The 17,447-nt window shown below is 39.4% G+C and overlaps 1 protein-coding gene across 7 annotated transcripts in view; it reads right to left on the bottom strand.

Annotated features, from left to right (window-relative positions):
• The window catches only part of LOC143900198 (neuronal calcium sensor 2), a 145,878-nt gene that overhangs the window by 8,137 nt on the left and 120,294 nt on the right, over nucleotides 1–17,447 (bottom strand). For all 7 annotated transcript variants that reach the window (XM_077411263.1, XM_077411265.1, XM_077411264.1 and 4 more), the window contains 2 exons: nucleotides 15,284–15,412; nucleotides 7,436–10,626 (listed from right to left, as the gene is read on the bottom strand). In XM_077411263.1, coding sequence (XP_077267389.1) covers nucleotides 10,450–10,626; nucleotides 15,284–15,412 — 306 coding nt within the window. In that variant the 3' untranslated portion in view covers nucleotides 7,436–10,449. The remainder of the gene's footprint in view (nucleotides 1–7,435; nucleotides 10,627–15,283; nucleotides 15,413–17,447) is intronic.

Raw genomic sequence — 17,447 nt, 5'->3', positions numbered from 1 at the left:
GCATTTAAAAAAAATAATTTTTTTATCTTGAGGAATTGTTTTTATATAGGCGAGCACGCATGTCACTCGTCGCGTAATTAAAAAGGACACACTCGAGTGAAAGGTATGTCGCACAAAGGACTTCCCTTCCAAAACAAAACTAATCGCTAACATCAGTGTAAATCGCTGGACTACTAGAGACAGCGGTTATTGGAAAGTTAATTGGTAGAAGGCAATTTCCCCACTGGACAGCAATTAATTCTAAACCTACGTTCAATAGAGTTTAAAATTATTTGCCACAAAACCGGGTTGAGACTTTTTAATACTTTACAACAAAAATTTATTATATATTGTATAAAATTAACACAAGGACTAGCGATAATTAACGCATACTTATTTAAAAAAAAAAGAATAAAGGAAGAAAGTAACTTGATCAATTTATTCATTTACATATTGCAACAAAAGTCACAGAAAATCTCGGAAAATGCACTACTTACTTTTTGCTATTAAAATCGAGTGAAAACAATTTGGTAATCAAGCTGCTTTTCATTACTGCTTTTGAAATTAAGACATTAAAATGCCAAAGTTATGTCTTCAAACATGGTGTGGTATAGTTGTCACACAAATTAGATATTTATTTATTTGAAAATAAATGCAACAGCATTTTGAGACGTGCTTGAGATAAACGTTAGTAAGTAAAAGATAAATGTAACAAAAAGAGAAACTGGAAACCACTGATTTAAGGCGTTCGCAGGTTGTTACCTGAATAAATAATACCGTGACGTACTTAATCAGGGTGGAGGATTAAGAGCGAGATACCTTTCTGCCGAGTAAGGCCAGGCTGCGGAAATTTCAGCGTAGAGCCAACTCATCGATATTACAAGCCATCAGTGAATCGAGATACGCAGTTACCGTGCGTCGGCATCGACGCCATCGATTCGGCGTCGCCAAATGTTTCCTGGGAGATCAAATTTATCGGTCAATGCGAAATCGCGCTTAGTTGTCACGGGGACCGGAACACCCGTCCCCCTATCCCGTACCAATCGAAATTCTCTAATCGTATCATTCAGCAAAACGAGATTGAATCTTCTTCTTTTCTATAAAATCCGGAACTCGAGGTATATAGAATTGCGAAAAGTATATAAAATACAACAAAAGCATTCCTCGTTCGTAAACGTAAAATTAATTCCAAAGTTTTTCCTATTAAATGTACAGAATTGGAGAAGAGTACATACGAATGCAACATTCCATTAGAAAATCGGATACCAATAAAACTACACAATAGGCAATAATTCCGTTTCGGAGTAGTTTGGCTAATCAACTCGTTAATTATCCAAACTGCTGGAAACTTGAGATGTTCGGCGAGTGATCTCGACGACTTCCATCGCCGTCGGTGAAACATCCGTCAAATGTCAAACGGCGCGGAACATTTCTGCCGACCGACGGAATCGGAAATTGCAAGCGGAGTTTACGGTCGTCCCTGGGAAATGTTAGCCGAAGGGTATTCCGGTTGTACGAGAGTTTAGTCGTGCGAAACAATACGGCAATGCTTTAATAAAATTTGTTACTTATGTTAGATTACTATAGTTTAGACGCGTGTCGCGCCGACGGAATAGAGGAAACGTGCGATAGAAGATATATCGGGCAGAGTTTCGAGAGAGATCACACCACGTGCCGACAGTGGAGGGCAAGTTAAACAGAGCTGGAAGGCGTAGAAAAATATAAAATCGCATAGAGAGACTGTGAGAATAGTGGCTCGAATCCTCGATTAGTAGTTCTCGTCCGATGTGTTCCTCGTCACGTTAAATTATCGCGTCCTCATTGATCAGAAATTGACTTTATCTTTGTCATTTCGCGGCGAGCCGTAAAGAATCGGGATCAATCAGGGTAAATGACGAATTCGACGATGACAAAAAACGGGCGTCATTTACAAGATGGTAAATCGTTAATTACCATTCATCGAAGAACATTCTGACGTCATAGTTATCTCGATTGATCCCGTGATAATGTGCCCCCGCGGAAGATCCGCGTCGCGCGCGCAACGAATCTGCGAAAGCCGCGGAAATGGATCTCGATAAGGGGAGACGGAGGTGAGTCGTTAAGATATTTAAAATAGGTGCTCGATTTTAGCTCGCAATTTGCGCGGCCTATTAGCGGAAACGCCATTAAATGTGGTACGACGGAAATTGAGTTCTGGACGCGCATATTCGCGCACGATCGTTCGCGTGCGTGCATATTTATATGTGCGTATTACGTTCCTATTGCGTGTACGTGCAACGGAGAGTGGTGGTTTTGCGTGAACAGTCTCGCGCACACGCACACACACACACACACACACATACACACACATGCATACGCGCACACACGTCGAAGGGGGCGACAATCGAGACACAAATGACGGCTCCTCTAATAATGTAATGCACTTTAGGTCCGTTCTTATAAGCATTATAAAATTCTCCGGTCTACGTACGTCGATTCTTTCGTAAAAGGGAACTCTTATTATGTCGATTGTCAATGCTGCACTTTCTATTCGAGAGGAGAGAGCTGCGATGTCCGTTTTTTCCCCCGCATTATCCCCCCCTCCCAGTCTACCCGGAAATCGTGCGTGGATTTACGAACCGAGTCTCGGTTTTAGCGATTAGCCATTAGAACGCGAAGTGCGTACCTTTTATGTAAATCAACGACAATGCGAATGCGTCTATCTTAGATCTTACACATTGGCGATTTCGCGCAGATACACTTTGAAATGCATTCTCGAATTATTTATTTCACTTCTCTTGATTAAAGAATTTCTGTTTTGACAATGTAATATTCCTTCAAAGATGTCTGTATTTTAACAATTAACTTGAAAATCTTATCGAATCTTTTATTGAACACAGTTTCATTATTTACATGGAAAATTTTCGATAAATTTGTCTTGAGAATATTTTGCAATTTTGGGACATCGGATATTTGTAAAACAAATAACGTAAAGAAAACCGGGGTTCGTTGCCGCAAGGGGCAAGTTGGCAATGCGTTGGCGTCGCCGCAACTTGCTCTTTGTGCCAACGAGCCCCTGTCTCCCCTACCGAGAAATATAATTGTTCTAACATTCTGAGAAAGTCTCGTTTTCCGTCCCAAAAATGCGCGATCGATTCTGTCATCGCCAGTGGGTAAAACCGCTTTTACGAACTGGTACAGATTCGCTACACACATGGAATACATAATATATTAATATTATTTATAACACGTTTTATTTAATATATATATGTATTATATATATAATATTACGTACGTTTCAAAATATTGTATTAACGAATAGAGCTCTTCTCTCCTTCTTCGTTTAAAATTGACTTAATCATGGTAGTTGCGATTGAAGTACATAGACAGTAAAATCGCGAAGCGAGAGAACCTTCTGCCTCTCACGTTCATGGAAGGAGCTGACGATATGTACCTAGCCTAATATAAATATATATGAGCGCGATTTTTATTTATCTCGACGGCGCGGAGGCGTTCTCCGATCTGCTCCGCGATTCGATTAATTTCTCTTTCAAATCGACCCATCGCCATAAATCACAATGCGATCTCAATACGATTTCGCGTACATTAGTGCTGCGCACAAATAACACTGCTTGTCACGTTGGTTCGACTAGATCATCTGCCGTCTGCAAGATCTCCGGCCAAGTCGATCACTTGCGACGCGAAGTTCGCGATATTCCCGCTTCTTGTTTTATAAAGCGATTTTATAATTTGCATGATAACCACGGACTCCTATGTACCTGGAAGTATATAGAAGTATATAGAAGTCTGTGATCATAACATGATTTATGCAGGCTGGAAAACCGCGCGCGAAATCGATCGAGTCGGCAGATGCGACGTTTCGTGGAGGACCGCGACGGAGGAGCGCGCGGAGGAGAAGATTACGAGAGAACCCGACCGCGCGCGCGCTTACCGAAAAACGCATCGTTCTAATAAAAACACACAATTGGTCGAATGCTATATCACTAGTAGACTATAGTCACTTGATTAGAATGAGTGCACGATTCGAGCGATAGATGTATCTTTCTTAACGATTTATATCACGACCAGTTTCAGACGCGACGTATACGGAAATGTGAATTATCCATCTTACACGAGACCCTTATCTACGTACCCCGCCCCGCAGGAAAGTAAGGAAAGGATGCGGTCTTCGCGTGCCTTCGCGAAACTGTCTCCGCGGTCGCGACGCGATTTTTACGTCGGAGTGACGTGCCAGTATAACGTATTGTGGTCCGCTTATCGTTGTTCTTCGTTAATGAATATACGAAAAGAAGGCGGGGCCCCTTCCTTCAGCGCACCGTTTCACGCGAGTTAAAATAGACTGTAAAGCCGATAGATCCGGCATCAATCCGTCTCGGTTCTGCCACAATTTATCTTGGTGCTACGTTAGTACCATTGATTAAAATTGATACCATCCATTAACATAGATACGAGCCTAATTGATTGGTTCTGTCGATTAATCTTAATACGTAGTTAATTTTGGTACTATTATTTTAATGGTATAATTAATTTTAATACCACCATTCGCGACTGATGAATTCATCAAGTTTGGTCGCCAATTAAGGTCAATACCATCCGTTAATCGTACGAACGGATAACTTTCGCCGATGCTCCTAAACGGTATGATATTCTTACACCGCTGATCGACTATTCTTTTATTATCCCAAATCTCTCTCTCTCTCTCTCTCTCTCTCTCTCTCTCTCTCTTTCCCCTCGTTAACCGCATTTATAAACTATCCATCGAATAACTACACAACGAATAGTATATTGCAATGGCACGCGTATAACATTTTAAGAATTTTTGAACCGTTGCACGTTTACGTCTTGACAAATCCTCAAAGTACTCGATTCTCTTCATTCGAGATTTAGAACAAACACGGTTAATATAATTGAAAATATACTCTAAGAATTTACGATAGGATAGGAAACGTTAGTTTATAGAAGATCGAGGGCACGGAAGAACGTATTTTGGTAATTCAACCGTATTCACAAATATAGAATAGAATTTAAACGTCTTCCGGCGTTACAATTTTAACGAGCATATTTAACGAGCAATTCGTAAAACAAAATTCTCCCAAATCGTGATTGTAATCCTTCGAACAAAACTTGCCAGAGATTTCGTTCTATTAAATCTATCCATCGCTTAATTACAAGAAATCTCTACAAGACGTACAATCTGTAACGCTATCATCTTCACGACGTAATAATTCTACGTAGATTGCTAAAGTTCCTGCGCCGTTCTTTATGAAACCCATAAAATATACAGGATTCTCTGTATATTCCGTTCATCCAAGCATTACAATAGAATTTCCAATTAACAGATCCAATCCGAATCGATGTCACAAGCACTCCGTACAGTTTATCGCGATGCAAAATGTTTAATAGTGACATTCGCCCTTGTTGATCAAGATTACAGACTTCTGGTATTCCTTTACCCGTTTTAATAATTGCAGACGAATGACATTGAAGAATGAATTGGACTTTTAATTAAAAGCGTCTTCATTCGCTCTTTCTGTCTCTCTTTCTCTCCCATCCGCGCGCATCGACTGATAATATTCTTGACCGACAAAAGACAATTGCTTATACAATTGCGTTTTATATAACTCTACTCGCGCCGCGAGTCTCTTATTTTATTTTATATTCAACATTTAATATATATTATCGGTGTTCACGACTATGATTTAATTCGATATTATTTTCACAGTGATTATTCATCAATTTGATTCATCTTACGAGATAATATACAAATATACAGAGTGTCCTAACAATCGCATAGAGAATATTGTATCTCGTATGCTAATCGGATTAATAAATACCTATTTCACGAACAGATCCGAATTAGCTTCGCGTGCAAGTCATAAATTATTACGTTGGAGAATAATTAGCTCTAATATTAATTCTAATACGTTCAAATGCAGTATTAAATCATAAATTTGAAAACACATTTTGACAGAATTATTAGCAAAATAATTTTATCCAGAGAGATTCATATCTCATCGGATAATCACAATTATTTCAACGTAATCATTTATAATCCACAACGAGAACCGAGTCGCATATACACACGTTTTGATTTCAGAATACTTATTTCCTACCATCGGCTGCTAAATCGCTTACATTTCTGCGTTATCTCGAGACTCTTTATAATTCTTGCTGCTTATCAATGTCTAATTAGTTACAGCTTCTTCACGTATAGAGTCTGAAAACTAATTTTCATTCGAATCATCACCCAGTTACATTCATCCGTTTTGCGTTAAGCACACGATCGGTCGACCGATTAGAAGACTCGCTCGCGAGAAACCTGCGAATATAAGGTGCAACGTATTTTTTTCTCTAGTCGACCAGAAATCCACGCGAATCACAATGTGTTCTAAAAGTCGCCTTGCACGTGGGAATTTATCGCGCCACGCGCGATGTTGCACGGCAGAGAAAGTGCTCGGAGTTAACTGATGTGCTGTGCGAAAATTATCGTTGGCCTTCTTCGAGCCAGACTCGTCTCTTATTACGCTCGGCCGTCCGATCGATTCTCTTTAAAGCCCGCGGCACACGTACGTGCCGTCGGCCCCCTTATCCGATACAAGCTTGCAAGTTGCAGCGTGTGTGTTTTCGAATGGCCTAGGGAATATGGCCTGCTGATTAATTCAAGTTAAACACGAAGATCTATATAGTTTCAGACATAAATTACAGGCTACTTGTATTTACTCGGCACTTGTCTCGTTTGTTTCCGAGATCACAATTTTTCTCCCTCGAGAAAAAGAAATAAATTTTTGAATATACATTCTTCCTCGAAAGAAATGGAATTTTAAACATACATCCCGCTATCTTTTAAATATAGGCACGAACATTTTTATTTCTCGCTACTAAATACGTAACTCAAGATAAATATAAGTCGCTTCATCTACGAAGAGATATTAGAAGCCGAAAGATTTCTAATTTCTCTACGAGTTTGCGCACGGGATTAGTCATTGTAGTGAAAATAAATACTCCGATACCCGCAAATTACCGCGCGAACCGCGAGAAATATTGCGGAACTATCGGAAACGGATAACCAAGTAATTACGGTGCAATCTGTAACGTATGTGTTATCAGCGTGCAGTGCAGCAGCGTACGCGAAAGGAAATAAAAAAACGAAATGTACCCCGTAGGTGCACCGCGGGCTTAATGATCATTCATCTCATTTGGAACCGATCACGTTCAAGTATACACAGCGTGCGTCGTTAATTCTGTGCATTAAGGCATCGCAAGATGCATTCGCGGAAACTTTTGGACCATTAAAGAACGATAGATCATTCGGTAAGACGGAGAATATTTTACCTTTACCTTAAAAATCTTTAATTTTTTTCGATCTCGATGAGAGGAGATCGCTCGCAAATAATGTTCGAAATATATCAAGAATTTTCACATTATCGGTTCAAAATAATATATAGTTATGACTTACCGATTCGGTGCAAGGCACAGGATTCTCGACGGCAAACGACCAATTTATCCGTTTTCGCACGTGCCGCAAGCTCCTCCCAACTTATCTGCCATGCGAAGAACGTTACGTATATGATGTTGCGTATCCGTTGCACGTGTGTGACGCTTGTTCATAAATCTTGAAATACATGCACGCGAAGCACGTTGACCTCGATGCACATTGTGTTTCTCGCGGGCACATGTACGTGGATACGAGAGAAAAAAAAGAAGACCCTGAAGCCTTCGCGATGGAAAGTGTCGGAACGTCGACGAGCACGCTGTCGAATGAATTAAAACAATTATGCAATCACGAGATCGATTTCCATATCAGTTAAAGTGGTGAGTGGATTTAATTATTCCTTCTCTTTTTGCACCGTGTAACTTCAACGTAACTTCCCGCGTAAGAATTCTCAAAATACCGACCGTTGCGAATCTTGTCAGTAAATTAATGCATCAGTAACTAGTAATTAGAAGAGTCGATTTGTTCGGTCAATTTCACCGATCAACTTCAGCTGTAATTTAATTTACTCTTCGTTCTTCTTTCATTTCTGTTCCGAAGACGAAAAGTAAATTAGGATCAGATTGAAGTCAAGTTATATATACCTATATCTAAACATCGTTATTTTTATAATGTCAATTATCCGTCGATGGATCATTGTCATCGAAAAACTTCTCTATATATAAAGATTCAGTTATATATCCAAAGGAAAACAATAGCGGAGAGATAACGAGGAAAGAAAGCGCGATGCGGAGAACTCGTGAAGCGACACGCGGAGTTTCGCACGGGATTTTCGGCTATCCGGAAATAGATATCCGCTTTTATCACCTCCCTCCAACGCGCGCGCGGCCTCTCGCCACCGTTCCCCCCTAATCCCACGGGCGCGCGCGCGCGACGGACGTCCGGTGGATCTCGGGCGAACACGATAATACGTATACGTACGTGGCGCAGGTGTTACTCTCCGCATCCGCTGCACGCTGTGCCGTAATAGCAGAGGCACGCGTATCGATTTCTCAGCGCGAGGGATGACGCGCGTGCTGGTCGACGATGCAATGGAGCTACCGCGGTGTGCCGGTATAAAATTAAACGTTGTGTCACCCCTAAGCGATATTATTCCCCCCTATCTAATAGAGGCATTACCTCGTAATTCGCAATTCGTTGTGTTAACACCTCTCGCGGGCGAACGTGTAACACCGTCGTCATATCGCGGACGGCGGCCGACATCGTCCCCTTGCAACACGCCGATCTTGGACACGACCTGGCGTCGATCGATCGACGCGTTATAATTCTTCACACGGAGCTCGCTCGTGTGAATATCCTTCGCTTCCACGTCTCTACGAAATTCCGTTGAGCTTCGCGTTGAAATTCCGCTCGCGTTCCGCTCGCGACGAGATCGCGCTGGCTTCGATCGGTCCTTCAATCCCGCTTGCAATCCTCTGATGCACCATACGTTTCTTATCTTATTTCGAACTTCTGTATTAGAACTGTATTTAGAACTTCCGGGATTACAAGTAAACCTAGCTTGCAACTCCCCGCGACGTAATCTAATCAAGCGGGTCTTGCAGAATGAGTAATAGAATGGAGATTAAAGTGATAAACAAGTAGCTTACACGAGATTGAAATCACAGTTGGCTTTGAGCTGAGTTCTAACGTATTTACAGGGAATTGGAAAAAGCGGTTTTTGTGCGAAGACTCAAGGTTTAAAAAAAAAACTTGCGAGACTCAAATCAGATCAAAATCTCTAACTGCAGTTGGTTTCAGAATCATGTGAATTTAAGACCCATTTACATTTGAGATTTATTTGTAATTTACGCATATAAGAATGCGCTTGTATGCATGGATACTTTTATAGATTAAGTATTTGTAAGAATCAAACGAGCTACGAGATGTATGAAGAAAATGACTTGAATTTTATTAATTTTACTACAGCAAAGCGAAAGAGTTCGCAAAAAAAAAAAAAACAACTCGGAATTATTGATAATATCCAGAATGAAATTGGATCCCCCTAACGTGTCAACCCCTTCGAAGTCGTGTCTGCGACAAGTAACCGACAGTAAACTGTACGGAGCTATACGTGCAAAATCTCTATATGAGTCCTATAAAGCGCATCAGAGGATTCACGAGGATTCGCAGAGGATTCAGAGGTTTCCGGTCCCTGTCTGCGTTATTAGACGGGACCGTAATCCGGAAAGAGACAGCGAAACGTTTGTCCGGAATCAGTTGAACCAAATCGCGGGCTTTAAGAGCCACCGCGGTTCTCGTCGACCGACTCGTTGTCACCTTCCCCCCTCCGGATGAGAACGGAAGGCTCGTTCGCCGCGTTAATTCCGTCACCGCAATCCGAGGACATTCGTGAATCCGGGCGAGGCGGTTGTCGACGGTTGGCGAGTTCGCGAAACGGATGAGGACCTCCACAAGCTATAATTATAGATTCCTTCCCGTCGTCGACGATGATGTCACACTCTGCATATTTTCTCATGTTCGCGAGACATTCTTTTCCACCGATTATGCACCACCCACGTTGTTGCTGTCCCGCAGTCAACCGCGCGAAAAATCTGAGCGTGCGATGAATCACTGTGCAATCGCGTCCCCCCGAGAAATCTTTTCTCTTTCGGGTCTCGCTCTCGTGAAGGATCGACGGCGACTCGATTTGAATCGCCGCTTCTCCTCGTTTATCGATCATTTTCGATCATTCTCTTCGTTGTCGCGGTTCGTGCCCTCGTCGTCGGGCACGAGCGACAGCCTCGTTATCAAAACGCTACAATAATAGCGTATACGTCATAGTTAATAGGAAATTGTCGTTGATACGCGTCACGTGTGAATGGATGCGTGTGTGTTTTGCGAGTGTGTGACGTTTTCGGTGGTGGCTTTATTGCTGCCGGCGCTTTGACGTTTCCGTCGAGTTTTTCTGAGGGAGTCGGAGTGGTGTGGGGGTCGCGGTGCTGTCCTTTTTACGATCGCGCGTCGACGACTCGTTCGGAGGTGCGGCGACGTCGGGATTAAGGAGCGAGCATCTTCGACAGCTCCTCGTCCTGGAGGCAGCCCTTCAGGAATTCGTCCTGCGTCAGCTGCCCGTCGTTGTTCTCGTCCATCTTCGCGAATATGTTCTTCGCTCTCTCCTCCGCGCTGTCCGCCGGCCTATTGCTCGAACACGCGCCGAGCATGTCGTATATCGCCTGGGAACAGAAGGACAACACTTTTGTTTTCTCCGCGTGGTATATTCAGCCTCGTGTAGAATTAACGCATCACCCCCGCCCCGCCGGCAAGTCTCCGTCGCGCATATCTGGAAAAGCAGCCTATATTTTGTGGGATATCCGAAACGAAGAGCAACTTTCCATTAACGTCTTGGAATACGGAGGACGATCAATGTCGTTTCCCAATAATCTCAAAAGAGAAATAATCTCTCTTCCGCTTTCAATTCGCAAAATGATATCGATCATCCTCGTTCCGAGGCATTGACATATTTCCAATTGGAATTCGTAAAAGATCTCAGAATTTAACATAGAATTTAAAGTAGATTTATTCTACACCTTCTTATAACAAATTAAAGATATTTTAGCAATTCTAGTTCACAAAGAATTGTTAAGCTGATTAGGGAGTAAGAAGATTAAGGCAGTTTTAGTTTACAACTTACCTTCTCACGTAATACATCAGGTAAGTATTGTACGTGTGTGTGTGCGTAACTTTCATCATATATATAGGGGCTCTGTATCGATTCCAACAATGCGTATGTATGCGTATATACATATATCTCTTAGGGCTTGACAAGATAAAACTATTAATATATAAATCATATTTAAGCTATAATATTACACACTTTCGGCGCACAAAGAGAAATATGAAATTTAAAAAAATCGACACGCTTATATATATTGCTAGTTTCTTTGTCAAAAATACTATTTTTCTTAAGAAAGTACAGTCAAGATGGATTGAGCAGAAATGCAGGTTTGCATATTAGCTTAGTTATAAACGCATTATAAACGCAATAAGGTCGTAAATCACGAAAACCACGAAAACCACGAACAACTCTTGTGTCACGTTTTTTCAAACGACAGTTCGTCCTAAATCCATCAAGATCGAAGGTTATATACGCGACTCAGGCATACAAAAACGGCTGATTAATGAGCATTCAATGGACCGCCCGCGCCGCGGTAAGCAGTCTTCTAATACCGGTAAGCCGGTAGCTTCTTTCGCTTTACGTAATGTATACTGCCGAACTATATAAATACGTCTCGAGTGTATACAATAATTTATTATACCTTAGCAATTTCTTTTTATAATAAAAAATATACTACCTTTTAACAATAAAACTTTACGATTCATAGAAAAATTATTAGCATAACAAAACGTACATATAACGATTTAATATGTACATAACACTTTTAATTTGTTCCCTAATCTTTTAATTTAAACTATTTAAAATATTATACACATTTTTTTATATAAATCTTAATTGTCTTATAAAATAATTGCCAAATAAGTTTATACCAATTTTATTAAAATATTGACCGCTGTTTTTTAACAGCGTAAAAAAAAATTTTCTTTACTTGTCGCATCCAGCAATTTTATTATCACGAAATGCGTAATGCATTTGCAGTTGGCCAAGAAATTGATGAGTTCGAAATTAAATCGTGCGTGGCACATGTACTTATTTTTCTTATGTGTTGCGTTCACGGTTGAGCAAAGCTCGACTAAGTGATAAATCGTGTTGCCCCAAAAATATAATTCATCGCACCGATATTTTATTTTAGAGAGCGTACCAGTGATTCTTTATTTAGAATTTCTTTTTCGTACTCTTTCCGATTAGTCCACAGTAAATCGTTCGGACAGAGATAAATGTGCGAAATTTATTATTCTCTCACTCAGCAGCTAGACGTGAGATAAAGCAGATTAATTTTATCGCAAACGCATTGGTAGACTTACCGGTGAAACACAATTATTTAAACAAAATTAATCCTCTTTTAGTTTTGCCTACACGATGCATGTTTATAGAAGGCTATAAATCAATCTTCAAACTACATATTAAGATTATCTTGTAAAGAGTATAATACGAAATTCGAACGTTGTAACGAAAATTTCAAATGTAACATAACAATGTTTACCCCCCATTGGATTGTAATATTAAATAAACAATTATAATTGTGATGAGCTGCTGTTACCTTCATATAAAAATTATTTTTTCTTGTGTTCAGCATTTGTATAAAATATTGCCTTGCAAAGATATTTTCATCTGTTTCATTTTTATTTCTACAAACGATAGAAATAAATCTATAAAAAAATCTATAAATATATTTTTTCTACATATATATGTTGCTTCATAATTTGACTGATCTGAAGAAACGGCAGCGTTTTTTAAACAATGCACTTAGAGATATCAGCAGCAACCAACAACAACTGTTAGGATACTCTGCAGAGTTTCGACAATGGAGTGTATAGGGTCAATTGAGTTACAAGAAACGCGCGTGTCGCGCGATGTAGATGTTCACGGGTTAAGTGTTAAACATGGATGCGCGGAGTTTCAGTAAACATTCCATCGTTAATTTTCACATTGAGCGCGGAAAGCCCCGGTTACCGGAATTCCCGTGGAAGTGGCGTCGCGGAAGTTCCGAACTTCTAATAGCGTGGAGATGAGTATCCTAACGGATGCGACTAGGCGGCTCAATGAGTTTTTTAACGAAAACGATAACGTATCTCAAACCAAGGACTAAAGATCTTTTTATTTTCTTTCAGCGAAACTTTTTACCGATAATTAAAACACTTTAATCTCTTTCAAGACAATTTTCTCCATTATTCAAAATTTAGAATGAAAAAAATTGTTATTTTTCGATGGTAAGTAATCGGTATCGACTTTTATTAATAGGAGTAAAAAGATTTTTATAGAAATATGTATACAATTTATGAAATTAAAAATATTTAAGGTATTTTGCTTCCATAATCTTTAAAGGACTGATATAACATAAATATCAAATAAAAATATTAAAATATCAATATTTAATTTAATACTTATATGTGTATAATATTAATATTATATAATTTTAATATTAATGAAAATTTGTTAGAAAATAATTAAAGAGTAATTAATCACAGAGTAATTAAATGAATAATAATTAAATCGATATAAAGTGTAGTAAGTAAAATATCAATATATAGTTATTCCAATAATCATAATACATATTTTTATATGACAAGCGATATTGGCATTAATTAATTTTCTATCACATGTAACTTTTATCAAGTATTCTATTCCACATTTCGTTGCCCATAAATTTATTAATTATATTTCCATTATTGCAGAATAAAAACGATTTTGACATATTTACTTCGTGAGAATACACTTGGAAAAAAATAAAATAATGAAAATCTGCGTTAAAATGTATAAAGTTTATGATAATAATACTTTTATGAAATACATCGTCGGATTTTTATCGCGATTTTCCGCGCTCTGTTAGCATAAGCGAGTTTCTCTATATTTACTCGGATTTATACCCAAATATATAATGTGATAATTAGCTTCTTTACCGCGATTTTATCTTCGTGCCCTAATTTTCGGGTTTTATTCCGCATAATAATTTCAAATTCTCCCTAAAATATATCCCCATCAAGTTTAAATAAGTTATTGTTATTAGATCATCTTTAGATCTGCATGGATTTTTGGCAACGACTCCTTTTGTTTTTTACCATGATTAAAATTCTACTGCAAAAAATTGTCATATTCTTCGCATGTAAATTGCGTGCGACAAAGTTATAATTTTCACGATATTAAAAGATAATGTTTTACGCGCGGTTGGCCATTCCTCGGCGCGTTATGGGTTCTTTGACCTCTCGAATTCTCTTTATCGCGCCTATATGGTTATTATTGCAAAATTATTGTATATACATTAATGCAAAACGAGTAAACGTTAAAATCCTAAAAGACCAGGATGCCATTTAAATATTGAAAACCGCTTTTATCTGCGCGTGTGGGGAATGTGACCTCGCAATTTTGCGGAAATTTTTTATGCAAAAGGTTGCGTTACAAAGTTTCCATTCGTCTCGGCTATACCGCCCGCTGCTGCTACATCACCGGTACAGAAACTTCAATTACTTATTTAAAAATGAGACGCGACAGCTGTATTTAACGAAGAGCCTCGCTTCTGGCGTTTCTGGAGAAACTCGCACGGTCGTCGAGTGGAATAGCCGCGCGGCTACGTCGACATCCGTTCTCTCGCGAAGGGGCCGTTCATGAAATATTAGCGCGATGGTATTCGCTGCATACGCCATTCAATGCGACGTAAATAAGCACCACCGAGGGGTGCACTGGACGGACGCGAGAAAACAGTGTTGTTGATTTATTACCGGCGTGCAATCGCGCGTTAATTATGCAAACCAGCGTCGACTTATTCGCGACCGAATGGAAAACAATCATTTAGGTATGTGGTATGTGATCTCGTTACGGAAGAACCGAAGTATCGCGTGTTTACGAATGTAAATAAGAGAAAAATGGAATCCAGCGTGTATCGATAAAACGACTTCAGTTCGCGCTGTGTTCCTCTCTTATAGTTATGTCATCGCGAGAGAAATGTAGTGACGTCGTGTGCAATAAAACATGAGATTACGAACTCGCGACACGTAGAAAAAAAAGAGCCGCGTGCATTTTTTAATATAAATAAATATATACCGGCTGCGGAATACATCGGGGAATCAATTCTCCTCTCTACCCCTCATTGATTAACCATGCCGATAGTACTGACGTCAAGTGATGAAAAATTCTGTATTCCGTTCAGAAGAGTTGCGGTCGAGTGCAACTAAGTGGAGATAAATCGAAGCGCATGCATTATTCATGAGTCACGGTACCTGGACGATCTTCGTCATTTCCTGCATATCGATAACGCCGTTGCCGTCAACGTCGTACATACGGAACGCCCATTTCAATTTTTCTTCCGGCGTGCCGCTGGACGTTACGTCGATCGCCAGTAGGAATTCCTGCAACACAAAAGCCGATGGGTATCCCGCATCAGTAACGTCGTTGCGCAGCTGCGCGATATCAAAACTTTTATTTCCTCGCTACAAATCTCCCCTTTGTGCGAAACGAAAATCTATTTTCCAAGGTGTATCTGTATAATACGCGTCGAAGGGAGAATCGGCTTTAAAATGCCATAATTCAAACACCCCTCTGCCAGAACCCTGAGAAATACCTCTACACTTGAAATACAATGATTCGAGCAGAAATCGGCTAGAATCCGTTTTAATGCCAAAAAACAATTTCTTGATTCTTCTCGAATATTTTCAAGTCTTTAGGAATTAAAATAAGGACATTTTTTGCATAAACATTTAAAATTAATTTATTATTTGGCCTTTTTAATTCTCTTCTATTTTATCCGTATGATTATGGAATAATATTAAGAGTTGCAAAAAGTATTGAAAAGAGATGAAGAACTTTCATATAATAGATATTTTGAATTGCAAATTTAAATTTAAAAATTTTAAATTTAGATTCTTTTCCCATAAATTTATCTTCTTGTTATATTTTCGAGAAATGTGAAAATAAAACCTGACTAAGCATAAAGAAAATGTCTACATTTAAAAAATAATAAAAAATTCTTTAAATTCTAATCAAGTTCTCTAAGAACTCCCTAAAACTTATCGAAAAGAATATCTATTGTTAAATTATTATGTAACAAAAAGCTGTACAATGTTCTCATTTCATAACATTGCGATGGATTTTGCGAGTTATTATGAAAGATGTTTTTATAAATTGTAAATGGTAAAGGTTATAATTGTCTTGCATATCTCCTTGCATATCTCGGCGTTAACGACCCTCTCAATATCTTCCAGAGATGTGTTATCGATCATCGCACGCGTCACCATCTCGAAGTTATGGCTCCTTTTACGAGCGTCATGACTCCGTCGCGCGATGTTACCGCGGGCCCGAAATCGCGTAGACGTAAAACCTAGCGATCATGATACGGCGTCACAATGGCGGTCGTGATTGTGTCGGGCGAATTTGTCGGGCCGAATCCACGCGGGTATACTCGCCTCAGGCCGATACCTTTCCAGTAGCAAGTCGTTAGAGAGCAGTACGTTCCGGCAGAACTGGGTCACCTGCCGCCCGAGGTAGACAAACGAGACGAGGGCTTTATAGGGCGGAGAAGAGAACGGACGGAGGACGAGCCGGTTCTTTGCTCCACCTGACCTCTGAAGTGTCACTTCTCGTATTGACCTCGGAGAAAACGAGAAAGAGAAAGAGAGGGAGGAAAAAAGGAACGGACCATTTTTCCCCTCTGCGACTAGCCTTAGGCTCACACTTATTTTAGATGCAGCTTACAGGCGAAGCTTACGAACCCGTTGGAAAAGCTCTGACATTATCGAAGAAATGACGACCGATACCAGGAAGAGAAAACATCTTTGTGATGCCATTAACTGGCCTTGCAAACACCATGCTCGTGAGAGTAAACGCGAGGCGAATGTTGAGATTGGAGCGAAGTGGTTTTCCTGGAGAGTTTTCCGAGTAGCACTCGCGATCGGTATTCCTCGAGCGGACATTCAAAACAGTTACTTGATAAATGCATAGAGCAATTATGCAATCAGACGCCCCGATGAAAGGGCGAATTTGGTAAAAAATGAGAAACTGCGTATTAATATGTAAAACGTTTCTAGACACATTAATTTGAAATATTAAAAATATCTTATAATAGTTAGTAATATTACGTGATATATCCTTTAAATTCATAAAGCAGGAACAAAATTAATAATTTCTTTATTTAATTGTATAATTGTATAATAAGATTATTTTATTGTCTAGATGAGAACAACTAAAAAAATTATTCTCATCTAAAATCACCAATATGTAGCTGAAAGTAGATTGAGTCTAATAAAATCTTATGATATTTAAATAACGTGTCGCCAAATATAACTTTTTGCTCGTAAATTATTTATACTCTTAATTATTTTTTTCTCTCAAATTACTTCCTGTAAAATAACATCTGCACAAATTAATATTCAGACTTTGCAAACATTT

This window comes from Temnothorax americanus, unplaced genomic scaffold, assembly GCF_048541705.1.
Source record: "Temnothorax americanus isolate GAGA-0224 unplaced genomic scaffold, ASM4854170v1 Scaffold3, whole genome shotgun sequence".
Taxonomy (NCBI): domain Eukaryota; kingdom Metazoa; phylum Arthropoda; class Insecta; order Hymenoptera; family Formicidae; genus Temnothorax; species Temnothorax americanus.
The sequence above is the reverse complement of the archived record's forward strand: the minus strand, read 5'-3'. Positions and strand labels throughout refer to the sequence as shown.